General features: G+C 39.6%; 1 protein-coding gene across 1 annotated transcript in view; it reads right to left on the bottom strand.

Moving 5' to 3' along the window:
* Nucleotides 1-25,687, bottom strand: part of CARMIL1 (capping protein regulator and myosin 1 linker 1) — a 321,444-nt gene that overhangs the window by 74,688 nt on the left and 221,069 nt on the right. The window contains exons 20-23 of the mRNA XM_060023517.2: nucleotides 21,839-22,011; nucleotides 20,214-20,282; nucleotides 17,371-17,464; nucleotides 10,559-10,657 (exon numbers count right to left, since the gene is read on the bottom strand). Coding sequence (XP_059879500.1) covers nucleotides 10,559-10,657; nucleotides 17,371-17,464; nucleotides 20,214-20,282; nucleotides 21,839-22,011 — 435 coding nt within the window. The remainder of the gene's footprint in view (nucleotides 1-10,558; nucleotides 10,658-17,370; nucleotides 17,465-20,213; nucleotides 20,283-21,838; nucleotides 22,012-25,687) is intronic.

Here is a 25,687-nt window from a genome sequence, read left to right as displayed (position 1 = left end):
CAAGCATAATCTGAGGTTTTATTATATTAACATAGGCAATAATAAAGTTAATAACATCTAGTTTCTATTCTATTAAGGTCCTTCTCCCATGTTAATTACATCTGAATCACTTTCAGATGTTTCATGGATTTAAACATAAAACCCACAGGGTAGTGGCAGATCACTACTGTGGACAAAAACTAGTACAGAAGGGTAAGATTATGCTCTATTCTATTTGTATGTATAAAGAGAAACGTGAACAAAGCTAAGACGTCTGAAGGAAAAGATAATTACAGTGTGGTTTTAAAAGTTTCTCCAATATTTTTTTAATAGATCTTTATTGGAGTATAATTGCTTCACAATACTGTTAGTTTTTGTTGTACAACAAAGTGAATCAGCCATATGCATACACATATCCCCATATCCCCTCCCTCTTGAGCCTCCCTCCCACCCTCCCTATCCCACCTCTCTAGGTCATCACAAGGCTAATCTCCCTGTGCTGTGCGGCTGCTTCCCACTAGCCATCCATTTTACATTTGGTAGTGTATATATGTCAATGCTACTCTCTCACTTCATCCCAGCTTCCCACCCCTCCACCCCAGGTGTTCAAGTCTATTCTCCATGTCTACATCTTTATTCCTGCCCTGCCACTAGGTTCATCAGTACCATTTTTTTTCTTTTTTAGATTCCATATATATGTGTTGATCAGAGCTGCAGATTGTCTATTTTTTAAAAAAAATATTTATTCCCCAGAGACCCTACATATCAAGTCCTATCCTACCTGATAATTCATTCGGCAGAGGTGACGATCCAGCAACAATCTTTTTTATTTAAATTCACACTTCTCTATTTATTCTGAATTACTTGGTACAACAGCTATAGGAAGCCAAAATGAGCCCTCCTTCCCCCATAAATTCCACCATAATAGAAACTTTACTACACTGCTCAGCAAACTGAAGGTCTGATTATAGAGCCCGCATCTACCTGCTGCAGTATCACCGATTCTCCTGCCTTTCTCTTTTAAAAAATCAGGTTCGTAACGTCTACTTCATCTTCTTTTCTAGTGTATGATGAAGACAACCCAGTAAAATAACATCACTCAAAGCACTTAGTCTCTTGACAAAGGGTCAGTGATGCTAATGTTAATGTATGACCTCTAAAATGGTTCGTTATTCACCTGACCCAGAAAACCCCACAAAATCATGCAAGTCGAGAGGTTCAAATCCTCGCGTTCACTTTAAGAACACTTGTGAAACTGCCCAGGCCGTTAAGGGTACACATATCCGAAAGCCACCAAGTATCTGAAGGATGTCACTTTAAAGAAGCAATGTGTGGGCTTCCCTGGTGGCGCAGTGGTTCAGAGTCCGCCTGCCGATGCAGGGGACGCGGGTTCGTGCCCCCGGTCCGGGAAGATCCCACATGCCGCGGAGCGGCTGGGCCCGTGAGTCATGGCCGCTGAGCCGGCGCGTCCGGAGCCTGTGCTCCGCAACGGGAGAGGCCACAACAGTGAGAGGCCCGTGTACCGCAAAAAAAAAAAAAAAAAAAAAGGACGCAGGGTTGGTGGCCCAAAAAAGAGTGCTGAATTTTTACTGCACATGCTCAAAAATGCAGAGAGTAATGCTGAACTTAAGGGCGTAGATGGTCACTGAGCACATCCAGGTGAACAAAGCCCCCAGGATGGGGTGTAGGACTTACAGAGCTCATGGTCAGATCAACCCATACATGAGCTCTCCCTGCCACACTGAGATGATCTTCACTGAAAAGAACAGATTGTTCCTAAACCAGAAGAGGAGGTTGCCCAGAAGAAAAAGATATCCCAGAAGAAACTGAAGAAACAAAAACTTATGGCCTAGTAATAAAAGACACAAAAAATAAATGCAAATAAAAGTAAAAAAAAGAACAGCTCCTATGACTGTAAAATGTACTGAGGCTACATAAGTGAACTATGTGCAACTCTCGTAGGAAAAAGAAGTTACATGAATAATGCTTCTCATATAATAATCATCTCCCCAACCAAAATCTCAGCTTGTAGGCAGGGATCACATCTTAATTTTCTGCATTTACACAGAGTCCTGAAGAGAACTATGTTTTTTTAAATCTTAATTGATATAAATTCCAGCTCTTCCAACTATTGTATTGATCTGTGCTTCCTGAAACAAAAATGGTCATCAATAATTCATATCTCACCAAGAATGAACACCTAATTTCAAGAAACAAAATGAACCCCATACTAAGAAAGGAACTGATATACATCTGGGGCCACAAAAGACTAATTTGAGAGGCATGTGGATGTGGTACCATAAAATTGATCATCTTTAATAATCATGAGACCAGAGACCCTTGAAGCGTGTGCCATTAAGCGTACACCAAGGAGAGAGGGTGTAAGTGAACTCAGCAAAATGGTCTTTAAGTAGAACTTTTAAAATCACATCCAAAAGAAACATAAAAATTTCGTTCGTCGATTCAAATAAGACATTAAATCTCACAAGTCTCAAAGGTTCTTCTGTACACACACTTGCTAAGGTTCAGCACAGCCCAATAGATCACATTCAGATACTTTGCAACTAAAGACCTCAAGGCCCAGAAATGTGAAACTATTTAAGATGACACAGAACGATTACACAGAGTACCAACTGGAGATTTTGAAAACAGGAAACCAAGGATTTTGACTCTCAGTTCATATTCAAGTCCCTAAGATACACAAATAAAAACAAAGGAAACTGCAGTCTGAAAGACTGTCATCTCTTTGGTTATCTCATGAAAGACCTCAGGGTAGATGATTGCATTTGGGCTCTTGATTTTCAACTCCCTACTTTACCCTAAGCCCTAGTGTCCCATTTTCTAAAGCACCCCAGGAAAGTTGTTAACTGCCATAGTTTGAGAAGCTCACTTTTTTCCAAGGAAATGTACTTGGACTTGGTCTTCTTTGAGCCCTCATCTGTCTTCCCATGTTCTTCTACAGGTCACATGTCTTCCCCCTTGAGAGCACTCTGAACAGTCACAAGCTCTCTTCCATGTGACAGTCTTGCCCAGTCTTCTCTAATCTTTTCTTCTTCAGGATTGACATTCCCAGTTCCTTCTACCATTCTACTGTGACACCACTGTGTGGTCCCTGACTGCCACCTCCTCCTGTCCACCCCAGGTCACTTCTCTGAATTCTCCGTCCATCTAAGACCATCACAAAACATGCCCCCCCCCTCAATAAAATAGATTGTAACACAGGAAGAGTGGATCAGTAAGCTGAACGGGGCTACCACCTTTCTTAATGTAGAAAATATACTTTCATTTATGTGGTATAAGTCAAATTGGCTTCTTTGGCAACTAAATCACACAGCAACTCACATGTCACTTGGCAGTGACCACTTAGGCTTTTCCAAACATACTGGGCTATAGAACCCAAGTGCAGAACTTAGAACCATTCGCAATAAATGCTATCTTCGGTTGCTTGCAGCTTGTTACAACTGTTCTCAGTCCCAGCAAATAGCTTACTCGTGGAAAATTTTATCTTCCTCCACGTCTATTTCTTTATTCAATTCAAAAGAAATATACTCAACACCTTGCACTGAATGAGATACAGTCCTGAGTAAGATATACCCTTTGCCACCAAGCAACGTAAAAATCTAGAAGTGGAAAGACATATTAACAATAACACAAGATATAAAGTTTGCATAATGTAATATCCACAAAGACAGGCACATTTTGTTCACTGCCAAAGCTCCATCTCCTATAATAGTGCCTGCCATATCACAGACCCTTATAAGTGTTTATTCAATGACTAAATAAATGACAGAAAGTTCTAAAGGATTTCAGTCAAGGGAGGGATCACATGTAGCTGATGCTGAAGGTAGCTTTTAGACTGGGTCCTCAAAGATTTCTACAAACTGAGAAAAGAGAAGGGAATTTTAAAAGCAAAGAATGAACATAAGCAATGGCATATCCAGACACTTGTGATTCCTATTTCCTGATTAGGAACAGAGGTACTTTATTGTGGGAGATCAGACTGGAATGCTGAGTTGAGGCAAGATAGTATAAGACTCAGGCACAGGTTAAGGAGTTGAAACACCGTGTACAAGGCATAGAGCATCTATTCCCCCAGCTTCTCCCACAATTGTGAAGATCTAAAAATTCCTTACCCCGTAACACTCACAGTGACTCGGCTTCCCTGATACAAAGGAAAAGGGCTGTAAAAAGCACAAGGAGAAAAGAAGATATACAGACTGCCAACAAACACATGAAAGAATGCTCAACATCATTAATCATTAGAGAAATGCAAATCAAAACTACAAGGAGATACCATCTCACACCAGTCAGAATGGCCATCATCAAAAAATCTAGAAACAATAAATGCTGGAGAGGGTGTGGAGAAAAGCGAACACTCTTGCACTGCTGGTGGGAATGTGAATTGGTAGAGCCACTATGGAGAACAGTATGGAGGTTCCTTAAAAAAAACTACAATTAGAACTACCATATGACCCAGCAATCCCACTACTGGGCATATACCTTGAGAAAAACAGAATTCAAAAAGAGTCATGTACCAAAATGTTCATCGCAGCTCTATTTACAATAGCCCGGAGATGGAAATAACCTAAGTGTCCATCATCGGATGAATGGATAAAGAAGATGTGGCACATATATACAATGGAATATTACTCAGCCATAAAAAGAAACGAAATTGAGCTATTTGTAATGAGGTGGATGGATCTAGAGTCTGTCATACAGAGTGAAGTAAGTCAGAAAGAGAAAGACAAATACCGTATGCTAACACATATATATGGAATCTAAGAAAATAAAATGTCATGAAGAACCTAGCGGTAAGACGGGAATAAAGACACAGACCTACTAGAGAATGGACTTGAGGATGTGGGGAGGGGGAAGGGTAAGCTGTGACAAACTGAGAAAGTGGCATGGACATGTGTACACTACCAAACGTGAAATGGATAGCTAGTGGGAGGCAGCCGCATAGCACAGGGAGATCAGCTTGGTGCTTTGTGACCACCTAGAGGGGTGGGATGGGGAGGGTGGGAGGGAGGGAGACGCAAGAGAGAAGAAATATGGGAACATATGTATATGTATAGCTGATTCATTTTGTTGTAGAGCAGAGGCTGACACACCATTGTGGAGCAATGATACTCCAATAAAGATGTAAAAAAAAAAAAAAAGCACAAGGAGACATAGAAGATGAATAAACTAGTTTTTGCAGTGCTTGTAAAAGAAGACATAGGAGGGAGTTAATAAAAAGCCTTAACAAGAGGAGAGGCAATAGAAACGGAAAGAAAAGAATGGCTGTAAAAAACACCTTGAAGGTAAATGGGCAGTGAATAGTGACCTTGGATGAAGAAAGCAAACGAGGCATCCAAGATGACTCCAGGGGCTCTATCCGCAGTGAATGATGATGTCACTGAGAGAAATGGCACAATCGGTTGTTCTAAGGGATGAGTTTGGTCGTAGTGACCGTGCTCTCTCAGAGGGCCATCTGGATGAAGATGCTGAACAAGCAGTTGAAAAAAAGGATTTTCTGGAAAGAAACAGGGACTGAGAGGATAGATCCAGGAGTCATCCACAGATGAGAGTTAAAAATGGCAGAAGCAGATCAGATAGCACTAAGTACAAAACTCTGAAAAATGATTGCATTTGAAGGATAAAAAGAGAAAGTTATGTAGAAAGGAGACAAAGAGCAGTAGAAAAATATTCAGAACAGCACACTGTCGGATGAACCAAGAAGTGCGTCTTAAGAAAGATGAAACAGTCTATAATAATGATAATAATCGTGGTAAGAAAAATATAGCTACAAACAATGTTTACCAGTGAGGAGCCAAGTACTTTGCACGCATCACCTCACTGAATTGTCACAGCACCTTCTGAGTCATTTCCCCCATTTTTACAGATGAAATCAAGCCTTAAAGAGGTTAGTAAATGACTGACAACAGTTCCCACCGAGAGGGAATAGCAGAGCCTGTACTTAAATCCAGGTCATCTGACTTGAGAGCCCAAGTTCCTGACCACTACACATACAGACGGCCTCCTTTCGTCAAAAGACGAAGAGGGAGAAAAGGCCTCTGACTCGGTGACCAGGTCCATTGAGAGCCATCTCGGCAGACAGATTGGGACAGAGGGCACATTCTGAAAGGTTGCAAAGTGAGTGGGTAGCAAAGAAGTCATGAAAGCAAGTATAAAAATCTGCACATGAAAGGAAGGAAAGAGAGTGTGCTAAGTAAATAGGTCTAGGCAATAAAATTGTTTTGTTTTTTCTTTTAAGGGTGAGAAGGCTTAGCATAGTTTATCAATTCTGGGCCTGTCTTTGTAAATAAAGTTTTATTGGAACAGCCACACTCACTCATGAAGATATTGTCTATGGCTGCTTTTGCTCTACAATAGCACAGCTGAGTAGTTGCAACAGAGACCATACAGGTTGTAAAGCCTATTTACTGTTTGGTTTTTTATAGAAGAAGTTTGCTAACTCTTGATTAAGAGGGTTTATAAGATGGAAAAGAAGCGATCAAAAGCAGAGGTGGAATGTTGAGTCATGTGAAGGTCAGAGGTGGAGTGTCGTCATGTGAAGGTCTTTCCTAAACAAAGCCCAGAGACAAAAACAAATATGTGAACAATTATGAGACTGCAATGTTTCACTGAAACATATTTTAATCCCTCAGTGTCACCCGGGAATGATGACTGGCTATGCGGTTGGCAGAAGTAGTCACAGAGGGTCTATTCTTTCTGTGTTCCTATTTCTGGAAACTTCAACAAGAAGTTTCAATAAGAAGGAGATAAATCTCTCCTAAGGTGACTGAAACAATTAAAGTCTGAAAACTGCTAATCATCATGTCCTAAGAAATCCCTAAAGCAAAAAGGTGGCAGTATACCTACTACATAATGACTCAAATAATTCAGAATGATTTATTCACCCATGCAGAATGAAACATCTGTATATGCCTCCTGTGTATAATTTCCTCTTGATTGAGAAGATGAAACCTACTTTTAAGAATTAGCATTAAAGGTTGTGGCAGTAATTTTTTTGGATGAGCAAAACCCCTGTAAAGGAGGAAAAAAGTTAAAAGGATATTGTATTAAGAAAAGCCTGCATTATGGTAGCTCATAAAGGAACCCAAGGCAAAGGTTCAGTGTAAGATTTTAGCACTCTCATTGCTTTTAGTGTTAAACACTAAAACCAGGAAATAACAGTAAACCATAAAGTACTAAAGGCTAATATTGGTCTGCTGCAGGAAAACAATTTAAGGCACTGGTAAGGTCAAAATAATGTTTTCCTTCTCAAAACTCCCTGTTACTTCACTAATATTCATAATTACTGTTTTTCTTTTTCTCAACACATATCGCTTTATTTTTCCTTATATAAATAATACATGCTTACTGTAAAGCATCCAAACAATACTGTGAAGTATAAGAGAATAAAAATCACCTAATCACAGCACCTGAGAGAACCATCATTAACATTTTGGTGAACACTTTTCACAAATCTCTATGTATATCTATGCAGTCATCCATATAATTTTACCTACTTAAATATTACACGCAACTCATTTATTATGGACATCGTTCCTTCATTCTCTTTTAAGAAAAAAGAACAACAAAAAATTAAAATGACACTCCATCCCAAAGCAGTAAAATACATATTCTTTTCAAGAGCACATGGAACGTGCTCCAGGATAGATCACATGCTGGGCCACAAAACAATTCTCAATATATTTAAGAAGATTGAAATCATACCAAGCACCTTTTCTGATCAGTATAAGACTAGAAATCAACTACAAGAAAAAAAGTGCAAAACCACAAACATGTGGAGGCTAAACAATATGCAACTAAACAACCAATGGATCACTGAAGAAGTCAAAGAGGAAATCAAAAAACACCTGTAGACAAATGAAAATGGAAACACAATGATCCAAAATCTATGGGACGCAGCAAAAGCAGTTCTAAGAGGGATGTTTATAGCAATACAAGCCTATCCTGGGAAATAAGAACAATCTCAAATAAATAACATAACTCTGCACCTAAAGGAACTCAAAAAAGGAGAACAAACAAAACCAAAGTTAGTAGAAGGAAAGAAATCCTAAAGATCAGAGCGGAAATAAAATAAATAGAGACTAAAAAAAAAAAAAATAGAAAAGATTAATGAAGCTAAGAGCTGGTTCTTTGAAAATATCAACAAAACTGATAAACCTTTAGCCAGACTAATCAAGGAAAAAGAGAGAGAGGGCTCAAATAAATAAATCAGAAATGAAAGAGAAGTTACAAGTGACATTACAGAAATACAAACAATAAGAGATTACTACAAATATACACCAATAAAATGAACAACCTAGAAGAAATAAATTCCTAGAAACATACAATCTCCCATGACTGAATCAGTAAGAAATAAAAAATATGAATAGACCAATTACCAGTAATGAAATGAAATCAGTAATAAAAAAAAAATTCCCAACAAACAAAAGTCCAGGACCAGATGGCTTCACAGGTGAATTCTACCAAATACTGAGAGAAGACTTAACACTTACCCTTCTCAAAGTATACCAAAAAATTGAAGAGGAAGAAACACTTCCAAAGTCATTCTATGAGATGAGTGTTACCCTGATGCCAAAACCAAAGACACCACAAAAAATTAAAATGACATCTGCCCAAGGTAAGAAAATAGAACAAACCATACAAAATGGTCTCAAATGACAAAACTTTCCCTACCAGTCAGTTCCTCTCAATCTGCTGAAATAAACATTTTTGAAAACCCTGTTTTAATTCTTTTGGTGGCTTCTATTTTAACTTTAAATAGATTTACATCTGTATTTTTTATTTATGAATTATAGAATATAGATTATTCCATGAAACAAAAAGTAAAAATTTAGTATACTTATACTACCACTCACCTTTCTCCCTCTTCAACTCCGAATTTTAATTAGTTTCATTACTTTTACATTAAAATTTCCAACATGTAAATTTTTTAGTGTAGCAATAATTAGGTATTCCCTTCCTGTCTAAGTTGATATTAAAATTTTAAGTCCACTAAAATGCAGGTATAGAATTATGATTATGGGATTCATAGAGAAAGATATGTAATCCTGTATCTTTTAATTCTGCAGCTCAAAGCAGATTTTCCCAAAGTGGCAACTTTTTAAAGCTTTCTTTCAGCTCTTATAACTTCTATGATTTCGTTTCTGGTTCAGTTTCTTATTTATACCTCGTATTGTATACTTTCTTGTTTTTCTTTGTTACGCTGGAGAATTTCCTCAAAAAGCCTTTTTTCATATGGAATATTGGGGGTAAAATTTCTGGGTCCATGTCTGAGTACAGTTTTAGTCTGCCCTCGCATCTGTTTGATAAAATGACTAGATATAGAATTCTTGGTCCAAAACAAATCCCCCTCTGAACCTCATTTGTTTCTAGCAATTGAGATTGAGGCTAAGAATTGGTTCCAGTTCCCTTGTAAGATAGCCTGTTTATTCTGTCTGGAACTCTTTAAGATGTTTTTTCTTTATTCTCGGTGTTCTGACGAGGTGTGGGCCTTTACCCATTCATCCATATCAATTTCAGTAGGTCAACCCCAAGATTCATATGAAATGCTTTTCTATTATTTTCTCTTTTTTAACTTTTTCTATTATTCTTTTTAAATTTCAAGGTCCCTATTAGAAGGCTATTGGTCACTTTTAATCTCTTCATGATTCTGACTTACTTTTCTCTCATATATTTTATCTGTCTTTTTACTGCATGTTTTAAGATTTTCTCTTGTTTTCTACCAGAGAAACAGCTTAATTTGTGCCCTATTGGTTAATTTAATTCTATATTACAGTCTTCATATTTTCAACTGCTAAGCATTGTTTCTTATTCTCTGATTATTCTTTTTCATAGCAGCTCATTCCTATTTTATGGATATAATATTGTCTCAATTCCTTCTGAACTTACTTATTACAATATTTTTTTAAAGTCCTCTGCCGTACTCTGAATTATCTGACCTCAGTTCTTTGGTTTAACTTCTTCTTTCTTTGACATCCTATAGGTTTTCCTCAAATATCTTATGTTCCTTGGTTTTGGTTAACATTTTTGGAGGAAAACATTCCATACTTTTTTTATTCTAACGTTGGGTAGAGAGAAGAGGAATGAAGTAAAAAACAGTTTAGTTTCTCTTCAGCACTTGTGTTAATTAACATTCAACAAATTCTTAATTATTCAGAAGAATAATTCTTAACAAATTCTTAATTATTCAGAAGAATCTGCGAATTTGTTTCCTACTCATAGAAGTGAGAGGGAGTAGAAGAAAAAGAATAGGATGTCTCCAAAGTAGCAAATTTGATTACCCTCAGACTTTTATCATCCAGGGTTCCTAATAGTTGTATATAAATCTAAGATACACCTTACTGACAATCTTAAAAGGCAGAAATCATCAACAATGAAAAATGCATATTTAGCATTTCTAAACTCTACTTAACATTTGTTGTCATTTTCAGAAACAGGTTCTTACTGCCCCATTGGGAATGATTCAAACGATAAAAATCCTTGGTCCCTGGTTCTTTAAAGGGTCAGTTCAGCATGTGTAGGAGGAGGAACTGTCACTGGGAGAAGACTGGCACCTTCTTACCTGCTGCGTGGTGCTGGTGACAATGCCCTGCTGTAGGCGGTAGGCCTGCTCTTGAAGGTATTTTCTAGTCTCGTGATTCCGGAGCAGATAGTTTTCTATCTGGAAATTAAGCACATGTCTCTCTCAAGAACACATTTCGACTCAGCAGAGAGTAAAATCATAAGTGCAACAGCCAGTTGCTAAACTGAAGACCCAAGCAACTAATTCACACATCCTGCCAGGGCCTTGACCCCACAAAACATATGAGATGGGGAAACTGGCTATTGTCGTGATGCATTACGGGTGTTTTTAGTTAGAAATTTCACTCGCAGGTAACCAGGGTAATTTTTATGTGACTCAGTAGTTGACAAAGATGAGCAAGTGTTTAATTGCCTGCAGGGTTAGAGACCCCTTTTAGTGACTTCTCATCATTTTCCTATACACGATTGCAATCTTTCTCTCTCACAAATTTTTAACCACTAAACAGTTCAGAAGCTAAATAAATACCCCTACAGTGTATGGATGGTCCTTTCTGAACCCCTTGGCCTTATCCACCAGCACTCAGAAAATTCTTTATTTTAAGGGAAAAAAAGGAGAAAATAGGTACAAAATTGGAAGGATACAGGCTGGTACAACTCAAAACCATATACCAATTTCCTTAATCCACCAGGTTTACATGTTTTCTCAAAAACAGGAATGCTTTTAGCAAAATTACCAAAAATAAGAAAATGGATTTCTACAGAAAATGAGAAATCTTGAAGTTGCTTGACAATCTATATTTTTATACATAGACAATGTTTTATGAAAAATTCAAACATACAAATGATAACTAGATTGAAATAAAGTATTGAAGAAGAACAATATACAATGGATATATAATACATTGAAAAATGTAAACTATTGATTATAATGAATACCTATTAATGTGTTTTTTTAAAGAATGATTGAGATGATTAAGCATGCCATCTATTTTTTTTCAGTTGTTGTTTTTATTTGTTTTCATAATGCAACTTAACCATTTGGCTTCTAATTTGTCACTACAGTTCCCTGGTTAAGAATTTCTAGTAACTGTGAGGCTTTCAGGATTATTACATTTTCATTTTCATTTTGCATATGCTAAAATGACTACTACTTAATACCAATTAGGAATAATTAAAATATAGGCTATAATTATTATCATCCTTGGAAACCATAAAGCAGAACAAAATGTACCATTCTACTAAACATAAATGAAGATATTATAAAAAAAGATCCCTGAAATGAAGCATCATTAAAGTGACACATTAATACCATGACATTATATTACATTAATTTTCTCTTGCTGCTTCCCAAGAAGTCATCTCTTTCCAAGGTGACATTACCATCAAGGTAGAATGTCTTTGCTAAAAAAAGATTCTGCCTAAAACATGACAGGCACGCTGCCACCCAGCTTTGGGTGATTTTGTTTTGTTCTTCTACATTTGGCCTCCTTAAGCCCTGGCCATGGGCCAGTTCTGAGAGCAGCTTGTTTATTCAGGAGGCTCAGCTCACAAACAGGCAGCGCACCCAAGGCTGGCCCATGCGCTTCCAGGCCTTCCCCAGGTGCACCAACAGTGCTTCACAGACTGAGCCCGGAGGGAATATTTTAGAAAAAAAAATAAAATTCAAAGCTCATTTCTAAAAGCTAGTGCAAGGGGAAGGAAGAAAAACAATGCTTAAGTGTCTTTAATAACGGTGAAAGTTATTTGCTGAAAGTATTTGCATCTGGAAAGTTTACAAGGTAAACTTTCTTTCTGTGCACCATTAGAGACCAAGACAGAGAACCAGGACAGGACACGGGCCTGACTCAGGTCAAAAGGAAAGAGGAAGAGCCAAAAGTGTCATTAATCACCTTTGCCAGTACCCCTGGGCAGCAGTGACCTGGGAGACAGTCTACAGTCAGTCAGACATCTTCAGTCTCATTGCTGAAAATAGCAGCAGCACAGAGGGCAAAAATAATCTGTTTTAATAAAGGAATCTTATATTTAAAAAAAATAAAGATTGAGTATAGAATCACAATATTGTTTTTCAGTAGAGTAAAATTAAAGAGCCTTAATTCTTCCAGAGGACAGTTCTGTTAAAATGAAAACTTGAGGGGCTTCCCTGGTGGCACAGTAGTTGAGAGTCCGCCTGCCGATGCAGGGGACACGGGTTCGTGCCCCAGTCCAGGAAGATCCCACATGCCGCGGGGCGGCTGGGCCCGTGAGCCATGGCCGCTGAGCCTCCGCGTCCGGAGCCTGTGCTCCACAACGGGAGAGGCCACAACAGTGAGCAGGCCCGCGTACCGCAAAAAAAAAAAAAAAAAAAGAAAACTTGAATATATAAGAGCATAGTTAAATACTATAGCAAAAAAAACAATAAATATGAGCTTTAAAGTCACCAATTTTCATTTAAAAAAGACACAACTTTTATAATTAATATATTTGCATACTCTGCATTTGCTCTTTGTTTCTTCTTTTAACCTCCCCTCTTTTTCTGCCTTCTCTGGTTTTAAGTATTGTATATGATTGCACTTTTCTCTCCTTTCTTAGAATATTAAGTATACTTCTTTATAAATATTTTAGTGGTTTCCCTAGTGTCTGCAATATACATTTACAATTCATCCAACTCCTCTTTCAAATAACACTGCAGTTGTCCCTTGAACAAACAGGTTTGAACTGCACAGGTCTGCTTATAAGTGGATATTTTTCAGTAGTAAATACTACAGCATACATGGTCCATGGTTGGTTGAATCCATGGATGAAGACAAGAAGGGCCAACTATAAGGTATACTCAGATTAAGCCCCATGCTGTCCACGGGTCAACTGTATACCGTTTCACAAATAGTGCAGGTACAGGTACATTATAAGGGAGTATCACCAATTTCTCCCTTTCACCCCTTGTAACACTGCTGTCTTAGAAAGTATTTCTTCTTTATTTTTGAAGGAAAATATTGCTAGATACAGAATTCTAGGCTGCTGGGGGTTTTTTTCAACACTTTAAATAAATATTTCACTCTACTTTCTTCTTGCTTGCATGCTTTGTGACTCAAAGTCTGATGTAATTCTTACCCTTATTTCTCAATATGTAAGGTATATTTTTCCTCTGGCTTCCTTCAAGATTTTCTCTGTCTTTGGTTTTCTGCAGTTTGAATATGATATGCCTACACATCATTTTTTTTTTGCGGGGGAGGCGGTATTTATCCTGCTTGGTGTTCTCTGAGATCCCTGGATCTGTGGTTTGATGTCTGTCATTAATTTTGGAAAACTGTCAGTCATTATTACTTCAGACATTTCTTCTGTTCTTTTCTCTTTCTTGTCCTTCTGGTATTCCCATTACCAGGATGTTCAATGTTTTGTAATTGCCCCATAGTTCTGAGATCTTCTGTTCTTTTTTCCCCCTATTCTTTTTCTCCTCTTTGCATTTCAATCTGGGAAGTTTCTACTGACATATCTTCAAGGTCAATGATTCTTTCCTCAGCTGTGTCCAGTCCACTGATGAGCTCATAAAAGGCATTTTTTTGCTTGTTACAGCATTTCTGATCTCTAGCATTCCCTTTTGATTTTTTTTTTAGAGTTCCTGTCTCTCTGCTTTTATTACCTATCTGTTCTTGCTTTTTTTTTTTTTTTTACTTTTTCCATTAGAGCCCTTAACATATTTGATCACAGTTATTTTAAATTACCTGTCTGATAATTCTAAAATCTGTGTCAAATCTGAGTCCGGTTCTGATGTTTGTCTCTTCATACTGTGTTTTTTGTCTTTTAGCTTGCCTTGTAATTTTTTGTTGAAAGCCAGATATCATGTAGCTAGTAATAGGAACTGAGGTAATCATTCTTTTAATGTGAGGCTTTTATGTTCATCTGGCTAGAAGCTGAGTTGTGTTGAATGTCTGCTGTAACTGTATATGCCAGTTAATTTCTTCTATTGACCTTGTTTATGTCTCCCCTGCTGTTTTGGGGTTTCCCTAGAAATGTCTCCTTAAATAAAGTGTCTTACAGCTTTGCTTAGTTGTAATTCAGTGTTATTATAATTGATTTGTGATGGAAGTATAATACGGAGGGGAAGCATTCTCTAATCATATGATTAAATTTAGGCTTTTTTTTTTAAATTTTTTTTTAAACCAGGCCTGAGTCCCTGGACTGTGACCTTCAGAAGTGTTTCTTGGCCTTTTTTGTTTTCCTCCCTTATGTGCAACAGGAAGGCTGGAAGGGCTGCAGTGGTCTAACTGTCTTCTACTAGGTCAGATAAGGCTCTGGTAGAATAGTTTCTCTTGAGGGTAGGCCTTTGTTATGGAGAACAGCATGCTCTGAGTGTATTTCAAAATGGTTACTTTTTCCCTTCCCCCTGCCAGAAACAGGAGTGAATTATCCTCCTCCAATCTTCACTGTGATAACTTGGGTTCTTGTAACTAAAACCCATGCAAAGGTCAGGGCCTCCCTAAGACTAAGCACCTAGGAGTATTTAGCTTTTTTTTTTTTTTTTTTTTTAAGCTCTTAAACTAGTCCACACTAAGCCTCCAGCAATTCATCAATTATTGTTTAAGCATTCCTCTGAGTTACCAGCTCCATTAGCTTCTGCCCCTGGTAAGCTTTGATTCTCTGTGATTCTCTGTATTACCATCTCTCCAGTTTCCAGGGTGACAGTTTGCCTTGTAACCTCAATTCTCTGGCAGACCTAAGAAAAGTCACTGATTTTCTGTTAAGCTTTTTTTTTTCTTGTTGTGAGGATGGCAATGACGACTTCCAAACTCTTTACATGTCTAATCTGAAACCAGAAACCTTGTTTCTGTAGAATATGTCTTTTGTTATAAGCTGACTAATATCCTTTAGGAAAGTGTAAAGATAGCGAACATTTGTATATTGCTTTACCGTCTACAAACTGCTTTTCACATATACCACCTCATTTGATCCTCATGGACACCTTAGGTAAATTACTTAATCACTCTGTCCTTCAGTTTTCTTATCTGTAAAATGAGCATATAATATAGAACCTACCTCATGGGTTTGTTTTAAAGATGACAGATGTTAATTTATGTAAATCATTTAAAATAGTGTCAGGCACCCAATATAAACTATATGCTAAGTGTCAGCTAAATACAGTTATTGTGTAGCTTTATTTTTTATGTAGATGGAGAAACTAAAGTTCAGAAAAATTAAATACATACTGAATTTACAACGCTGGAAAGAGTTTGATTTAGTCAGATCTTCTGAATCCAAACCTTAGATGGTTTCTTTTGCTACACCACAGCTTCCTCTCCCCTCCACTCCCAACCTTACTCCCTTTAATTCACTGAATGTCTAAAGAACATCCAAGCATGCATGCCAGGTACTGCACTAGCTTCTGAGAATAAAACAAGATGAAAAATATAGGCTCTGCCTTCAAAGAGCTCACAGTCGCTGGGAGAAAAAAAAAAAAAAAAGAGGCAGGTAACTTAAAACAATGTCACAAGGCCAGTGACAGAGAGAACCACAGGAAATTGTGAGAAGACCACCTACCTAGCAGGGAAAAGGGACTCCAAGAAGTCTTCCTGGATGAACTGACCCTTGATTTCAATCTCAACAGATATGCACAGTAGTGGGGAAAGCACGAGTATCATCTAGAGTCCAGCAGTGATTCTCAAATGTTACAATCATCAGGACAACTCAGAAAAACACAGATGGCTAAGTCCCACCCAGTTTCTGAGGCCCAAGAATGTGCATTTCTAACAAGTTCCCTGAGGTAGAGCAAAACAAAGACTAAGGGTTGGTAAGAGATGAAATTGGCGGTGAATAGGAGGCAGATCCTGGGCAGAAATTCATGATAAGTTAAGGAGATGAGGCTTTATCCTAAAAGCCACCAGGAGGAATGGATTGAACGTTTTAGTCTGATCAACTTCACCATGAAGGAAGATGGCTATTTTTGACCGCAGCATGGAAAACAGACAAGAGGATGTAATCATCACGGTGAGAGAGGATGAGGTTTGAATAAAGGCATCTGTTATAGGAATAGAGGGAAGGAGAGTTAATGAAGAGATTTATGCGCTAGAATCAGTAAACTTGGTGACTGATTGGCTACAGAAGCTATAGAGGGAAAAAAGTCAAGCTTAGGAGATTGGACAGAGGGTGGTACCACCAGATGAAAGAACAAAGAGGGAAGAAAGATTTAGAAGATTTCCCAAATAACATCATAATAAAGGTGGAGCAGGCTTCCTCAGATGGGAAATATTTGAGCACATCTAAAAGTAGAGAGAAAGGTAGCCATAACCATAGAACGAGAAGGATGAAGATATGAAAGAGCGAGGGAATGACTCACAGGGCAAGTTTCCAGCACAGGGCAGAGATGTTGGGGTCAAAGGCACTGAAGATGGCTGGGCTTTGAAGGGGAAGGTACCCATCATCCTCTGGGGTTGCCAGAAAGGAGGTGGGCATGGGTGTGGATTCAGACACATTTATAGACAATGGTGGTAAAGCGAGATCTCAGTAATGCCCTAAATTTCTGGATGAAGAAGGAAGGGAAGGCTCTAGCTGTTGAGGATGAAGGGGAGGAAGGTTGTGCTAGCTGTCATTCACTTGTACACATTCTCCAATGGACGAAGAGGGAGGTATCCATGCCTAAGTCTGGCACGCTGATGCTGTAAGAATGTTATTTTACTCCATTTAAATTTCATGACAAGTTCTAGTCTTTATTTTATTCCTCCCCCAGTCATGCATTATGCCAGTCATGATCCTAAGAATACAAGCTAATGTGAAAAAAGCTTTGCAAAAGACAAAGCACTGTTCGTATGTTCAGAATGTATTATTCACACAATTCCACTCGAATGTGAATTTATTATAATTAAGTTACTGATCCTTCAATACCTTCTGCAGAGCCTCTTCTGTTTTTTCAGGGTTTGTTTTTAAGGCTTGAGAAGCATCATACATAGGAATTGGCATAAATCGCAACGTGTAGTTCCTAGAAAAGGAGAAAATGGTTTGTTTATTTGAAAATAACTCCCTATTATCTTAGTTCAGAACTTTTAAAATCTGAAAAGAGCTGCCAGAGTGTCTTAGAAAATTCTAAACTACCGGACCATCTTAGGCCCCTCGACTGCAGGTAGGTGGTCCTACCACCCGTGCGACACCACAAGTGACCTCGTCGATTCACGCTGTCCACAAAACCTACGCAACTTGAAGGAATCTGGTTTTGTTGTTCTGCTTTCAGTTTTCAGTTACAGTAAGGACAGGAGTTTCAAATTGGAACTGGAGAGATGGTCGGAGAGAAAGGCTGGGAAAAAAGTCCAGCATCAACTGGCTACTTGGATTTTAGTCACCGACAGATCTGAAGGTAACCTGATGACCACAGTGACAATGTGACAGACAGACCCAGAACAGTAGAGGAAAACCCCAAAATAGAACCAAAACATTTGCTCGCCGAGCCAAGGATGTGAGCATCCACAAAAACCATCTGTTCAGGCTCTGGTTCCTTTAAATAACCAAGTCCAAGACCAGTGACTGTCTTTAGAAAACCTTCCTGCTGGCTCAACCACCTGACCTCTGCAGGGCCTGGCAGTGGGCACCCCAGATCAGCCCGAGTGCCCCAGGCTCTAGACACCAAGTAAAGCAACTGTGGAACTCTGGGTCTATGTAATGCCTCACACGGCTGTTGCCCGGCTGATGAGACACAAGCATGCGAGGGTGAGTCATTTTTGCGTGAGAACTCTACATCCGCACTCTGGCCTGTGTTCCTGAACTTGCTACGAAGTGCTGTGCGTCTGGATGAACGCTCACACCTGCTCCCCTACCACAAACTCTAGACCTGGAGATGCCTCCTCTCCCCCAAACAAAATGCATCTGTTTCTACAAGACACTCAGGAAGGATGACCCTGTGGGCCACGTGTCGGCAACCGGTACCCAGGCACCCCACAGCTGGCTTGTTTCAGGTCTCTCAACAACAAGCAGCATTCATGGTGTAACTCTTATGGACAGTCAGGTGGCTTCTACTGGAAGAATAAATTAACAACTCATTCCTAAAATAGGTACTAATAATGAAGAAATAATAAAGAAAATAAACAGTCATCTTAATAAAAGCAGCCAATCTGGATGGTTACCTAATGGGAAAAAAAAAAACAACTGTTCTTCATCCAGTCCAACTGACAAGATGGCTTAAAGTAAAATAATCAGCAAAGACAACGCTGTTATTTCTATGACTTTAATTTTTACCTTAGCTTTGTTTGAGCAAAATTGCTTTTGTTTGACTTAAGAGGAACCAGCCAACTGAAATTAACAGATACTACGTCTCTTTTCGCAGCCTTGAAGCTTTTCTTTTCCCTCATCCACTTTTCATCATGCTTCAGACCAGTGTGGTTTATTTAAACCAAATGTGATTTCACACCATTGGCATCTTGTAGCACAGAGTACATAACAGACTGTGATCAGGGAGTTCTACTTTCAATCTGGAAACGTGGAGTGTTGAGGCTGCATCCTCTTGGCTTCTCACAAAGACCTGCCTGGGCTGGCAGTCTGCAACATCATTAGAGTGGCAGCTGTGCTGTGAGCACCCAAATGCAGCAATCTGTAAATATATGTTTCCACTCAAAGGTTCTGTGTGCAATAGGTGTAATTACAGGAGGTTCTGCAGTTACAGAAGTCTCCCGGGAGAAGTGGCCATGACGACTGATGGCATAAGCTGCCTTATCCATGTTTAGCGATGGCTGGTGGTGGCAGCAACTTTGACTTCCTGGCTAAAGGAGAACCACGGGATTTAGAACTGAAGCCACTTAGAGATAATTTACTGTGATTTCTCACTTTATAAAAGAAAAATTCATCAATGAGGTGAAATGATCATAGGCTCAAGATCATAGGCTTATTGGTGACAGAGCTGGGGACTGAATGGAGGGCTCCTAATTCCAGGTCTAGGCTTTTATCCAGGTCACCATGTTGGGCATGACAGCTCCACCTGAGGGGCCGTGCATGCAGGAAAACACAAAATAATGAGCACCCCCTCTCCCTCCTAAAAGGCCCAACTTCTATGCTACTGGCCCCTAATTTCCCTCCTACATTTTGTAACCTGTCGTTTTTAATGCTATAAATCTGCTTTGATCATTTCTACCATTAGAATACAATAGGAGGATTGAAAAGCTCAGAAAGAACCAGATTTCTAGCATTTTTTCAGCCACGTTTGTATTCTTCTTTCCTCATTTAGTTTACTGGGAAAGTAAATTTGACAATAAATAATAGTTGCAGACTTTAGTTACGAAGGTAATTTTAAAAAAGCCTTTTACAGGAATGAGACCAGTGAGCCCTGGTCTTGCCATTTCCTCAATTTCATTTTTATTTTCTGGACCTCAGCTTTCTTCTCACCACTGGATTCAGAGTTGTCATCCTGGGCAAAAAAAGTGAGATCCAGTGGAAGGAGATTTAAAACCACAAGGAGAAAGAAGCAAGGTGACCGCTGTGTAGCACCCTCCACCCCACCCCCCTGCAACCATGATCTTGTGTGTTCTGTGGAATAAGCATCTCTGCTCTCATTTTATAGATGAAGAAACTCACACCAGAGGAAAGTCAACGTTGGTCTTCCCAGGTCCCATGGCTGGTTAGCAGGAGACTAATCAGACCCAGATCTTCTGATTCCCAATCTACTGCTACTTGTATTACCCCACAGAGACACAAACACCATTGGTTCTTTTCTATTTTTCTAGACAGAAGTCCTAAGTAAAACTTACTTTTCCATAGCAACAGCTATATCTTGAAAGCCTTGGGCAGTAATGTTGTTCTTGTCCCATATAACAGTCCTGTTTGGAAACCAAATCACATAAATGATCAGATACTTAAGAATGGAGGAAGTGATTCTCCCATTGCAGGTAAATCTCTTATAGGCAACACTGTCTAGGTATTTTAGTACAATGAGCAAGGAATAATGTTCAGCTTTGTTTCAAACAAAGCAAGGATGAGCATTTCCCCCAACATTAGATTCCAAAGCCATTCTCTGCTCCAGTACTATGAAAAAAACCATACTTAAAAGCAACAGCACACACATTAACTTACCACTAAGTCACCTAATGCTTTGCTAGCCAGAAAGCTCTATTTCCCTGATATTCTCCCAACAGATTCTCCCAACAGCATTCTAGTATTCAAGTCTGAGGCTGAAGTGATTTATACAAGAGGCTAAACAGTCTCACGTCCAACAGAAAGAATTCCAGATACTGAGACTTTTTTCTCTTCTAAACAACTAGAGGGACAAAGTGGTCATATTTTCTGACATTTCATCACTGCCCTGACGTGATATGATCAGCAGTCCCAGCAACTGAGTTCGCTCTGCTGATAAAGCCTCAGTTACTCTAGGAGGTGGTTTACTTTCTAAATACAAAATCTATTTTGGAAGAAAAGTACGACTTTCCTTTCAGAATGTGAATACTTCGGAAGTATTGTAGGATTTGTCAATTCACCTGACACATGAAATGCCTTTTATTTGTCTGAACGCTCCCAGGCTCACAACCTCTAATTGCTTTCTTTCTCTTCCTAACCTCAACGACCTTCTTCACGTACACACAGACCTTCAAAGAAACTGCGGCAGATTTTCGCTTTTGCCTTCAGTTTAGATGGAAGGTGCGGGCTCTGCCTTGCACTGGGAAGCAAGGGAAACAGCCAGAAAAAGCCCTCGAGGAGCAGCGTGAATTATTAACTCTTCCTTCACCAGACTGCCGGGCTAGGTAGCAACTGGGTCTCTCTGAACGATGGCTGGTAAACGTGGTTACCAGATAACTAGTCCCTAAGAGAAGTGGTTACTGCATAGCTCATCCTTAAGAAAAGCCAGGCTTGGGAAGCACTACGGATGAGTTAGCATCCAGTACAAACTTGCCTTTGACACAGTGGACTTCATGGATCCCTTGGGTTTTAGGTCTTTCTGTCGCAGGAGTGGGAAGGGAAGATAAGACGCTGGGCTCACAACCAAGTACAGGGAAGCCCCTCGTGTTATTCCTCCAGTCTTCCCAGCTCTGCCCCCAAACCCCTCCTCTGCTGCCCCCTGCCTTTCCGGACACATCAGTCAGCTGCCAATGCTGCTGTGAAATGGGAAACTGCAATGGTTCTCAGCCGGGTTTACCTCATAGTGGAAATCTTTAAGACAGCAGTTTGAAGGAATGACTGTGTCTAAATTTGGGAACACCCTCCTCCATATTTTGAAAAAAGACTTGAAGCTGTCGCTTCTGCTCCCCAGCTGGTCACCTGGGAAACTCAGGCCTCACACGAACACAGCCGGCCCCCCCAGTGGTTGCTGGGTCAGACCCTCTTCCAGACCTTCCTTTGAACCAGCATCCACTCCTCGGGGCCGAGGGCCCGGCCTGCGTACCTGAGCTTGGTGTTGATCTGCAGCGCTTTGGCCAGCATCTTTGCCCCCATGTCCCCCATGCCATTCCCACTGATGTCCACTGTGGTCAGGGAGGTGTTGCTTCCCAGGGCATTGATGATGATGGTGACCTCGTTCTTGAGTTTCGAGTCAGCCAGGGACAAGGACTGCAGAGGCTGTGGAGGGAACACCAGGCAGCGCTCACACAGTGTTGTCAGAGCTGCTGCCGCTCGCTGGGACCCACTTCATGGAGAACCATCAGGGGAGGGACCCACCGCACAAACACAAAGTGCCTCATTTGGAAACTTCTGGCCAAAAGACACTGATGAATGGGACCTGAAGGTTCTGGACCCTTGGAGTCAAACATGAAGAGCTTGTGTCTTAATGTTGAATATCAGCCACCTCTCTTCTAAGGGAAGCTGTGGAAAGATACCCAGAGTGGCGGATGCCAGCTCTTCTGAAGTGGAGGATGGGAGGAAAGAAATAAAAATACTACACGGAAACGTCTGCACTTCAGGATGGCAACACTATCCCTTGACCCATTTTATTTCTATGCAAGGTAGAAGGACGTCTTAAAATACTAGTAGAAGAATGCTAGTACTAAATTACTAGAAGTAGTAAATGCAAAATAAAACCCAGCCAAGATCAATAATAACTGACATTTATTGAACACTTAACCACTATTTAAGCTTTTTACATATATTTTACTCATTTAATCCTCCCAGTAACCCAACACTTAGGTATTATTATATTAGGTATTGTTATCCCTACTTCTCAAGTAAGAAACAAAAGGTTAAGTGATTCAACCAAGGTCACACAGAAAGTAGCTGAACAGGAACCGGACAGACTGGTTACAGATTTTGTGTTTTCAGCTCCTACACAACATTGCCCTTATTGGCTTATCCTAGATCTTTTTGATCCTCACTCTTAGCTTTGTCTTATAAGATCCAATCAAAAGACACACTTACAATTTAAAAACAAAAAGTCAAATGTGTGTGACCTTTTCATTACTGTAAGCTGTGTGGTGAACCCAAGCCAATCCACTCACTGTCTATTTAAACCAGAGACTGAGAGCCCTCTGCCTGGAGGCATGTTTTGTTTGGCCTACAGAGTATCTGACCAAAAAAAAAAAAAAAAAAAAGAATGGGCTCCCTACTTACACCCAGCTCACACGTGTTTATGTCACCTTCCTAGCCCTGTGGGTATTTAAATTGCAATCCCTGATTACAGCCATAACTGAATTAATGAGGTGGTGCGAATTCCAGGACTTAAGCCAAGGTTGCTCTAAAAGTCAGAACTAAGACTTCTCCAGGGGATTTGGATGCCTTCTGGGTTGCCTGCGGTGGTCTACACTGGCCCAGCCGTATTCAACAACTGTACATGCTAACTCCATGAGCAGTTCGGACATTACAGGAGATGGATGCTGGAAGCAGCTTCTAGGATCATCTATGACCAGGTTCCATGGTGGCCCGTGGGACTGGGGTTCTTGAGATGTGCCTAGGTGGTCTGTAGGACCCCCGCACAAATCGTGGGGTGTATTCGTGTCCACTTAACCACTGAACACGGACTTCTAATAGAACACCTGTTCCAGGCACATCTGCCAAAAGGCTCAGGAGGCAGAATGAGAGTGTTGACAGTTTCAAGACTCGTATGTCCACAAACTGGCATTATGCATTTGGTTCTACTTTTCCCGAGTGATTGTCCTTATTGTCCAAATTTGACCATGTTTTCTAAACGTAATACATCTATGGTAAAATCAAAAGGTAATATTATATAAATTAGAATCAAATTTCTTAAGGTTAAATGGCATAGTAAGTGCTAAGTCAATTAAAACCTCAGCCCAAAAGCCTGCGTAATCTTAGACTCAGGCAGGTTTAGGGAGGGAGCTTCAATTTTCTTAAGAGTCTACGTTCCAGTAGATAGAAAAAAAAACTAAACGAAAAATGCTTCAGACTCAGGAAACTTCACGTTTTAAATGAAAACATAAGCAATGCTGCTTTAATAAAAAGCTGTAATCGCATCTCCCATCATTTCAATAAGCTCTATTCAACGCCTACAAAAATGACACATTACAGCTTCTTCCTCATATTGGAAAACTGGCAAGTCTCCAAGCTGGAGAGCACCAATTCCAGTACTATATTCAAACCCTAATACACCCCAGTCAACACTTAAAAGTAATAGGCAGAGCCATTAATGCGAACAGAACAGCCGGAATTGCATGCATATTTATAAGGTCATCCCTTCCTGATTTACTGCACTTCCAGGTAACATTACTATTTGAAATCTTACTATTCCTGTTCATAGCTGAACACGCCTAATCTGACAATCTGTCTCCTTGCTACAGGGACTCCCAGGACAAACACATACTGTTGTATTGTTCACAACACAGGTTTGTATGTAATACTTCAGAACAAGAGTCCCTGTCATCTTGGCCCCTCAGTGTTACCGTCCCTCGAATCTGGGAGCAGCAGCCTGACAACCACTGTTTAGAGCTGAAGGTGACACGGGAGCCCGTGCGTCTAGGTTGTCCAAGTGAACATACTGTGCAATATCGGGAGAATAAAGTATTCCACACGCTGTCTAAGAATAAGCTCTACAGACACAAGGTCAGAATGTAAAAAGCAAAGAGTTTTCTTTTTATATGTAGAAACCTTTAAAAAAAATAAAACCGAAAAATGAGCCCAATGGTGCCAGTTATGGGTGGAATTTTTATAGTCACAAGACTGAACTCCTAATCATTTTAAATAGTTTTGCACATTACTGATTCAGAAGTAGAAAAAGGATAAAAAGAATGTAATTACTTATTGAAAAAGCCACCTACTTTTCTGTGACATGAACATAAAAGGCTTTTCACTGTACATTATTAGCGGCAACTTTTCAAATTTATAACAGAGTTCACATTTTTGTAGCAGACTTTACCATCTGCGAATATGTTTTTAGGTGTACTTTAAATATCAAGATTATCTTTGAGTAAGAGACTTTGAAAATTATAGGAACAGAGTTTGAAGACCCTCGTGTAATAAGCAAAACATGAAATTAAGAAATATATTTTTCATAACATATAAATTTTCCTGAAATATGTGCTAAGGAACAAATATTTGGGAATGATTATTAAATATGATTCTGCAGGGCTTCCCTGGTGGCGCAGTGGTTGAGAGTCCGCCTGCCCATGCAGGGGACGCGGGTTCGTGCCCCGGTCCGGGAAGATCCCACATGCCGCAGAGCGGCTGGGCCCGTGAGCCATGGCCGCTGAGCCTCCGCGTCCGGAGCCTGTGCTCCGCAACAGGAGAGGCCACAACAGTGAGAGGCCCGTGTACCGGAAAAAAAAAAAAAAATATATATATATATATATATATATATATATATATATATATATATATGATTCTGCAATACTGGCTTCCCCAACCTTTTAAAACTGGGCCAGTACTAGGAAATCAAAATCTCAAATACAGCAGGGTGGTATAAAGTCAAATTAAATATGTAAAACAAACTGCATGATTCTGAAAAGTGTAAATTACATTCTAATTATGCCTCTAACTTTAATAACCCAGTATAAGAGTACAAAATATGGGGTTTATTAGCAAATGAGGACAAAGAGAAGTGTCTGAATTCATTAAATAATAATGAGTTTCATTTCTAGTCCACAGGTTGGAAATTATATCCACACAATGAAGCGGCAGGACAACAGAATTTTCTCCTGCCCTCCAGGTCAGAGCTCCACAAAGAGATGTGGGCAAGGGTAAGCAAGGAAAAGTACCAGTCTCCATCTCTCCTGACCGCATGGCTTCCTCCAAAAGTTTAGCTTACAGTTATAGTAGAATTTGCTATAACCCTGTGTGAATTCAAAATGGG

The sequence above is a fragment of the Delphinus delphis genome, chromosome 10, assembly GCF_949987515.2.
Source record: "Delphinus delphis chromosome 10, mDelDel1.2, whole genome shotgun sequence".
Classification (NCBI taxonomy): domain Eukaryota; kingdom Metazoa; phylum Chordata; class Mammalia; order Artiodactyla; family Delphinidae; genus Delphinus; species Delphinus delphis.
This window is presented reverse-complemented; position numbering and strand designations above follow the sequence as displayed.